A 7,998-nucleotide genomic window follows, 5' to 3' on the forward strand; every position below is an offset into this window, starting at 1 on the left:
ATAGACAAATGAATCAACAGATAATTAGAAAATAACCATGTGATAAAAACGTCTTGACAAATTATTTGTCAGCATGCAATTTTCTTCCTATATTTTGGAAAATTAAAGGGGAAATAAAGGTTTTGGGAAACAGATCTTTTTCCGAAGTAAAGTAATTTCAATCTATAAAGATTGTTTTCTCGATAAATAAATCGAACTTTAAACAATATAACTATTGATAGATTTGATTGTACATGTATGTAAAAATGTCAATTGTTATGCTTATGGAATAGTGTAATAAGTAAGATCAAAGATCACATGATCCTTTACCATGAAGCTCTGTCAGATTTATATGTTAAGCTTAAGATGCATTTTTTCTTGCAAAAAGAAAATAAAGAAAATAAGTTAAGCAAGTGGTGTACCGGCACGAGAAACATCGTTCATGAACTGTACATAAATTTGTATCAGCTTTCCGTCTTATTAAATCAAATCGGTTTCGCGTTGATTTTCGTTTGTTTGGTTTTTTGAATATTTATATCTTTTAAAGTAAATACCTATGAAGTTAAGTTTAAAGTCAAGTGACTTATCTGATGAACATGTACTTTATACTGATTTGTTTTACATTTGTATATACAACACGGCACATGAGTGTAAGGAAAGAGAGAAAGTTCAATAAATTCTGTACTTTTTGTTGACCGCAAACATTAACTCACTCTGACACTATGTGCATATTTAAAAGTGTCGCAGCTCAAACGAATCAAAGGGGTCGTTGACTCTGCTGTGAGTTCTGGACCTGGTGTAGAGGGTTCTGTAAAAAGACAAGTATGCGCTACTCAAAATATTTATTCTTCCCTACAACAAAACCGTGGCCTGCGCCAACAATTTCTCAATTCAAGTGCAAAATATGAAAATCACAAAAATCGATGAATGGCAAAATATATATGAATAATAATAGCATCATCTGCAAAAGTCTATTTACCTGTAAAAAGACAAGTATGCGCTACTCAAAATATTTATTCTTCCCTACAACAAAACCGTGGCCTGCGCCAACAATTTCTCAATTCAAGTGCGCATGCGTTGTGCAGATTAGCGGGGAAATTGAAATATTAGCGAGAAAAGTTAATCGAAGATATTGAAAAGGTTATAAAGTACTATTATGGATATGTAACGGCTATTGGATATGAGATATGAGCTATGAGTATATGAATTAAAGAAATAACTACGGAAAACAATAAGGGACATGGACATTAACATATAAATATACAAAGACAGGCATGGACACGAACAGATTAAAATATACAGCACTTGGCAATACGGACAATGTATACTTGACCCTGTGACATCATCCCCCTCATAGGGAAATGTCGTCCCGACATTTAAATAAAGGTCAACCCATATACACTTACCTTAGAATAGATAAACCGCAAGGTTCTTCTCTATACTGTCCAATAATACTCTATACTCCTGTACATATCGTACAAATATATCCAAAGACTACTCAAGAACTACTGTAGCTAACAATAATCTACACTACAGCTCAAAAATCTGTCAAAGTTTCATGTAAAGTCACAGAGACAGGACACCATATACATGAGCATCAGGCCTATATGCCCACATAAAATGTCAATATACAATAAAATCATTCAGAACACTTACATAAATGACTATTAAGCACTTATTTTAGTATTCATCTCACAGATGGCACTTAAATCTGTGAGGTTTCCAATAAAGCGCACACAACATCAGAATCACAATGTAATTTGAGTATATGCAGTAAAGCAAAAATACCATATGTTACAGATAAACCCCATAATATAACTTTATGAATGAAAGTAAATTTGTGTTACGACATCACTGTCTTTTTCAAATACCTTAAAGCTTGCGATCATACTCAACAATATGAAACTTCTATGCTATGTCACCCAATAAGTTGATGTTAACCAACTTGGCGGCTTTCTTTTTCTAGCAACACGGTCTGGGACAAAGGGTAATGCACATGGATTAAGAGTGGACTTGCGTTTTTGAGGAATGATATATTTCTCAACAGATAATGGGGAGTTGGGAGCAGGAGTTTTAGAAATACTAGTTGTGTCTACAGTGTGCACTGGTTTGGTACAAGAAAAAGAAGCATCAGATTCAACTGTGTTTTTGAGAGGAAGACCTGAGAAGGGTAAAAGGAGATTCCTATGTACAGTTCTGGGATTTCCTCTTCCATGCTCCTTCTTCACAAGGAATACAGGCACATCAGGATTTGGTTGCTCCACCACAATATACACGTCTCTTCCCCACTTATCAGCAAGCTTGTGCTTTCCCTTCAAACCAACGTTCCTCACCAGGACTCTGTCTCCTGATTCTAGTTTGGCCTCCCGTACTCGAATATCATAACGTTTCTTATGCCGTCTTGATTGTCGCAATGACTCTCTGGTGGCAACTTTGTAGGCAAAGTTCAGACGCTTTTGAAGGTCACGAACATAGTTAGAATGATCAGTAGACTTGGGTTGATCATCAGGCTGGATTCCGAGGAAGGCGTCGATGGCAAGACGTGGATGCCGTCCGAACATTAGAAAGTGGGGTGTAAGCCCCGTGCTTTCATGTCGGGTAGAATTATAGGCATGCACTAATGCTTGAATATGTGCCTTCCAGTTAGATTTCTGTAAATCTTCCAGGGTACCTAACATGTTCAATAATGTCTGATTAAAGCGTTCTGGCATGCCATTGCCTTAGGGATGATATGGAGTGGTTCGGGATTTCTCAACATTGGCCAGCTTACACAGTTCCTTAATGACAGCAGATTCAAAATTACGGCCTTGATCACTGTGTAAGCGGCTGGGGAATCCGTAATGGCAAATAAACTGCTCAAATAAAATCTTGGCCGTTGTATGGGCTGTCTGGTTCTTAGTGGGGATAGCTTGAGCATAACGGGTAAAATGATCAGTGTTGACCAATATATGCTCAAAGCCACCCGCAGACATTTCCAAGGACAGATAATCCATACAAACAAGCTCAAGAGGAAACGTTGATTCCACAGAGACAAGAGATGCGGTCTTACCCACAGGGGTTTTACGTCGAATGCATCTGGCACATTCCCGAATATGCTTTTCAACATACGCTTCTAAACCGGGCCAGAAAAATCTGGACTTGATCAAAGATAAGGTCCGATCTCTTCCCTGGTGACCTGCCTCATCATGTAATCCTGAAAAAATAATATCATGAGAGACAATGGGTACAACCAGTTGTACAACAGGATTACCGGACACATTACCTTTCCTGTACAAAATATCATCTTTGAGAAAGAGAGTACTCCATTCACGTAAAAACTGTCTGACTGGATCTGTTTCAAGACAACTCTGGCGACTTGTAAGTTTGTGACCAGCTTTCACAATACCAATAACTCTTGAAATTACACTATCTTTGGCTTGTTCGAGTTTCCAATCAACATCACTGAGACAAGATCCAAAGTCTTCACTCGAGGGAATAGCTTGGGCATTGTGAGACAAAGAAATACACTCAACTGCAGGGAGTTCTCGAACATCAGCAAGAGAAGCTTGAAACAAAGCTTTAAGAATTTCTGGGTAAAGAATTCTCGTTTCGTCACTATTCCTAACCTCAACACCTGGTAAACGAGAGAGAATGTCGGCATCTACATTAAGCTTTCCAGAACGATACTGAATAGAAAAGTGATAGGCAGAAAGTGAAGCTAACCAGCGATGAGATTGGGCATCGAGCTTGGCCGATGTAAAAACAAACGTGAGAGGATTATTATCAGTGCGTACAAGAAACTGATTTCCGTACAGGTATTCATGGAATTTGTCTACCACGGCCCATTTCAAGGAAAGAAATTCAAGCTTATGAGCTGGGTAGTTCCTCTCAGTCGGTCGTAAACCTCGACTGGCATAGGCAACAACTCTCTCAGTACCGTCAACTTTCTGATATAGAACAGCCCCTAGACCAAGACCACTTGCGTCAATATTCAAAATAAATGGTTTGGAGTAATCTGCATATGTCAGGATAGGTGTGGAAGTTAAACTTTCAATGAGAGACTTAAAAGCGTTCTCTTGTTCCTGACCCCATTTCCAAGGAGCAGCCTGCTTTCTGGACCTACCCTTCTTATTAGTAGGATGACCAACAAGTAAGTCATTTAAAGGTTTTGCTATCAGGGAATATCCTTTTACGAAACGGCGGTAATAACCCGCGAAACATAGAAATGAACGGAGTTCCTTCATAGATTTAGGGACGGGCCATTTTTGTAGAATACTTATCTTTTCTGGATCAGTTCTAACGCCATTTGCATCAACCACATGGCCTAAATACTTTACTTCAAGCTGAAAGAACTCGCATTTAGAACCTTTAAGTTTCAACCCATATTGTTCCAATTTGTGAAACACTGCCGCAAGTCTTTCAAAATGCTGTTGAACGGAGTCACTGAAGATAATAACGTCATCTAAATAAATAACACATTCTTTAAGATGCAGTTCTCCCATACAGCGCTCCATTAATCGCTGAAAAGTAGCGGGAGCGTTTGTTAGACCGAAAGCCATTTGTTTGCACTTGAAAAACCCGAGAGGACCAACAGTGAAAGCAGTTTTTGGCTTGTTTGATTTTTTTAAAGGAACCTGCCAGTACCCAGAGCGAAGGTTAAGTTTTGAGAAGAACTTAGAACCAGCAAGACAGTTAATATTTTTATTTATGCGGGGAAGTGCATAGGCATTTTTTACGGTATTGTTATTTAATTGGCGGAAGTTGATGCAAAACCGAAGGGAACCATCCTTCTTCCTGACCAAAACCACGTTCGATGAAAATGGACTGTGTGAGGGTCTTATAGCACCAGCCTTCAGCATTTCTTGAATATGCTCAACGTGGGGCCTGGTTCGAAGAGTGAATCATATTCGATGTAGTTTGGGTGCGAAACGTTCTGTATGACGTCACTGGAGTAAGATGGCTTCCCCCAGGAATGTCGGTATACATGTATCGAGAAGAATGTAAACAAATGGTTTTACACATATTTTACAAATTTTGGAGTGAAAATTAGGCCTAGACTTGTTGTATAAATATTATTTGGATTGATCTAGATCGACATTTGTCATTATAATACAGTGTTCGTCGAGAATTATTGATATCCGTGGATGGAATGTTCTACTTTCGTTTTCAACAGACTACAATGTGACAATGGAATAGTTACCGGTGTTATTCAGTGATTTGTGACATTTAAATTATAGACTTTCAGATTTAATAAGTTCGGTTACAGTGACATTTTATTTTTTCATCTAAATAATAAGCATTTAGTTTGTTGTTTATTTTTTCTAAACTGTAATACATGTAGAATTTTGACATTGTTTACATTAATATTTTGTTTTGTACATGTAATTTGTAGAAACAATTTAAACCAGTTTTACTACTTCTAATTTTAATTTTCAGAATGTAGTGTTGTATGTCAAGTGACCACCCACTGATGCACTAAGGTGTTGGTACCACAGGTGTTGGATAGTCATGCATGGTTGACAGATGATCTCCTGTTAAAATTTTGTAGGTGGTTGGTGAGACTTTTAACTAACACTTAATTAAAGTACATCCTTATATCCTATAAGTCCTGTCTAGTTGTCCATATTAATTTAGACATGTCCCTATTAATTTAAGTGTGATTTGGTCCATTATAAGTCCAAACCCTGTCATCAGTCAACAGATTGAAATTGATGTACACTGAGATAATTATTTGCTGCTGCTGTCAACAGTTCTTGGTAAGTTTATATCTTTCAGCTGTGATTACACCGTAGATGTAAGTGGTATTGATTAACAGTATCAACCGTGTAACTGTAGAACTTTCTTAGTATAATCTGTCTTGGATTTGTTGAAGTCACTGAGGTGGTATATGATTATCTCCCTTGTACTTGTGTGAAATTTCCAAGGAAGTAAACATAAGTGCTGAATTATTACTCATTTTTTAAAAAATTCAAATTAGTTTATTTTAAGTCAGGTCGTATTTATAAACACTTCCAACATGCACTAGTGTTTATTAGCACTCTGTGTACATGAAGTGAGATAACATTAAATCAAGTTCTCCAAATTTGTAAAAACAATTTGGATGTAACTATACACATTATTGGAGTGTTTGTGTTTGTTTTATTTGAATTTATTATTTCACACACATAAAACCGAAACACAAGGGTTGTATTATTTGTGTACCAATATACATTCATACATCATATACATACATTTTTTTTTGTTTTACATAATTGTCTGCCATAATCCATACATATTATTCAAATACTTCATAAAGTATGGTGGAGTATTAGAGACATTTTTTTTAAAGCAAATTTTATTATACAGCGATTTTGCAACAATATTGCAGATTGTGTATACATAAATACATATCAATCTACACAGAGTTGACACATATATACATCAATTTTTATTTTTTTGTATGGTGTACTGAAGGTGCCATTGTCCAGAATTGCAGTTTGACATATCAAGCAAGAATTTTTTTTAGTGATGGATGAAGCAGATGAGGAGGAATTACAGTATTTTGTAGATCAGATAAGAAAATCTGGGAGGTTTAATGTGACACCTTGTCAATCTAGTACCCCTCTTTCTTCCCATAGGAGATCTGGTGAACATTTGGAGGGCAGACCTGTTGAGACAGATACTCCTACTAGAGACTTGAACTCTAGACATATTACTTTTGACAAAGCTGATGTCCCTCCTCCTAAGCCAACTTCTCATGATATTTCCACTTACCCCTCATATCTTGACTCATCTGTTACTCATGCTCGGATTCCCAAATTACCTTTGTTTTCTGGAGAAGGGAAACCAGGAGAATGTGAGTTTGAGGTTTGGAGGTATGATTTGAATTGTTTATTACGTGGTGGTATGTATCCAAGCCATATCCTTCAGGAGTCCATTCGTAACAGCTTGAAAGGCAGAGCACGTACTGTTTTATTACACTTGGGTGAAAGGGCCTCCATTTCAGATGTCATTGCAGAGCTTGAAGCCATATATGGTAATGTTGCTACTTCAGAGCGGTTGAAGGAAGCTTTTTATTGTGCCAAGCAAGGTCAGAACGAGTCTGTCGCTGAGTATAGTCTTCGTTTAGAAAGACTTCTTACCAATGCGAACCTGAGTCTGGACCGGAACACTAAGGATGATATGCTTAGGAACCGGCTCTGGTCAGGTCTTCGTGATAATGATCTCCGGAATGCAACTCGTTACAAGTTCGAGTCTATTTTTGACTTTAATGTTCTGAGGAAGGAAATTCGTTCAATTGAGGAAGATTTTAAGGCTCGCACATCTACCTATAACTCTGTCTCTTGCACTCCCCCTCAAATCCCCATGTCCCAATATGTTTCTTCTTCCAAGGCTTTTGACCGTAAACCTGTTCCAGAGGTTCCATGTTCTTCAAATATGTCAGTTGTTGAACATAAGATTATTCAACAGCTTGAAGAACTCACTCTACAGATGAAGCGAATGAACTCCAGGGTTGAAACTGTAGAGAAGGAGCTTTCCCAGTTGAAGAAAGTGAGCGAATCTTCCACACCAGACAGTGGTAGTACCAGTACCAGGGAAAAGGGTAGTAGTAACTATAGAGGTGGTTATAATCGAGGCAGTTACAATAGAGGTGGACGTTTTTGGTCTGGTCGTAGTCGTGGCTATAGCTTTGATGGTAGTAGAAACCAGTCCAGTTCAGTTGCTGACAAACAAGACCAGAATTCTGACAGTAAATCTCCAGCTACAGGTGGTTTAAACGAGTCCAGACCTTCAATCGAGGGCAATTAGAAGGTCAGAACAACATATCCAGCCCTATTATCATACCATTAGTTGGCCATTCAAACCAAACTGAGATTGTTATTCATAATCAACGTTGTCAAGCTTTGATTGACACTGGGTCAATGATTACTACTGCCAGTGAATCATTTTATAAATCATTATCTCCTTGTCCTGAACTTTGTAGTTTAAAAGATTTTGCTCTTGATATCTCAGGTGCAAATGATGTAAAGGTTCCTTATATAGGTTACTGTTTGCTTGACA

At 37.6% G+C, this 7,998-nt stretch overlaps 2 protein-coding genes across 4 annotated transcripts; one reads left to right on the forward strand and one right to left on the reverse strand.

Moving 5' to 3' along the window:
• Positions 1–1,892: 1,892 nt before the first annotated feature.
• Positions 1,893–2,657, reverse strand: LOC132718158 (uncharacterized). Its single transcript, XM_060701783.1, has one exon. The coding sequence runs from the start codon at positions 2,655–2,657 to the stop codon at positions 1,893–1,895; it is 765 nt and encodes a 254-aa protein (XP_060557766.1).
• A 2,197-nt stretch (positions 2,658–4,854) lies between these two features.
• LOC132718165 (uncharacterized) lies at positions 4,855–7,746 on the forward strand. 3 transcript variants are annotated; one of them, XM_060701792.1, is made up of 2 exons: positions 4,855–4,958; positions 5,395–7,746. In XM_060701792.1, the coding sequence occupies exon 2, from the start codon at positions 6,466–6,468 to the stop codon at positions 7,744–7,746; it is 1,281 nt and encodes a 426-aa protein (XP_060557775.1). In that variant the 5' UTR covers positions 4,855–4,958; positions 5,395–6,465. The 3 variants fall into 3 exon arrangements, with proteins under 3 accessions (XP_060557775.1, XP_060557774.1, XP_060557776.1); XM_060701791.1 differs by lacking the exon at positions 4,855–4,958 and adding an exon at positions 4,965–5,212; XM_060701793.1 differs by lacking the exon at positions 4,855–4,958 and adding an exon at positions 4,965–5,170.
• The last annotated feature ends 252 nt before the right edge of the window (positions 7,747–7,998 follow it).

This window comes from Ruditapes philippinarum, unplaced genomic scaffold (genome assembly GCF_026571515.1).
Source record: "Ruditapes philippinarum isolate M1 unplaced genomic scaffold, ASM2657151v2 ctg1374_1_1_1_1, whole genome shotgun sequence".
NCBI classification, from domain to species: domain Eukaryota; kingdom Metazoa; phylum Mollusca; class Bivalvia; order Venerida; family Veneridae; genus Ruditapes; species Ruditapes philippinarum.

What these genes read in the sequence shown, in the direction of transcription:
- LOC132718158 (XM_060701783.1), bottom strand. Translation starts at nt 2,657, where the DNA reads ATGTTAGGTACCCTGGAAGATTTACAGAAATCTAACTGGAAGGCACAT.
- LOC132718165 (XM_060701792.1), top strand. Translation starts at nt 6,466, where the DNA reads ATGGATGAAGCAGATGAGGAGGAATTACAGTATTTTGTAGATCAGATA.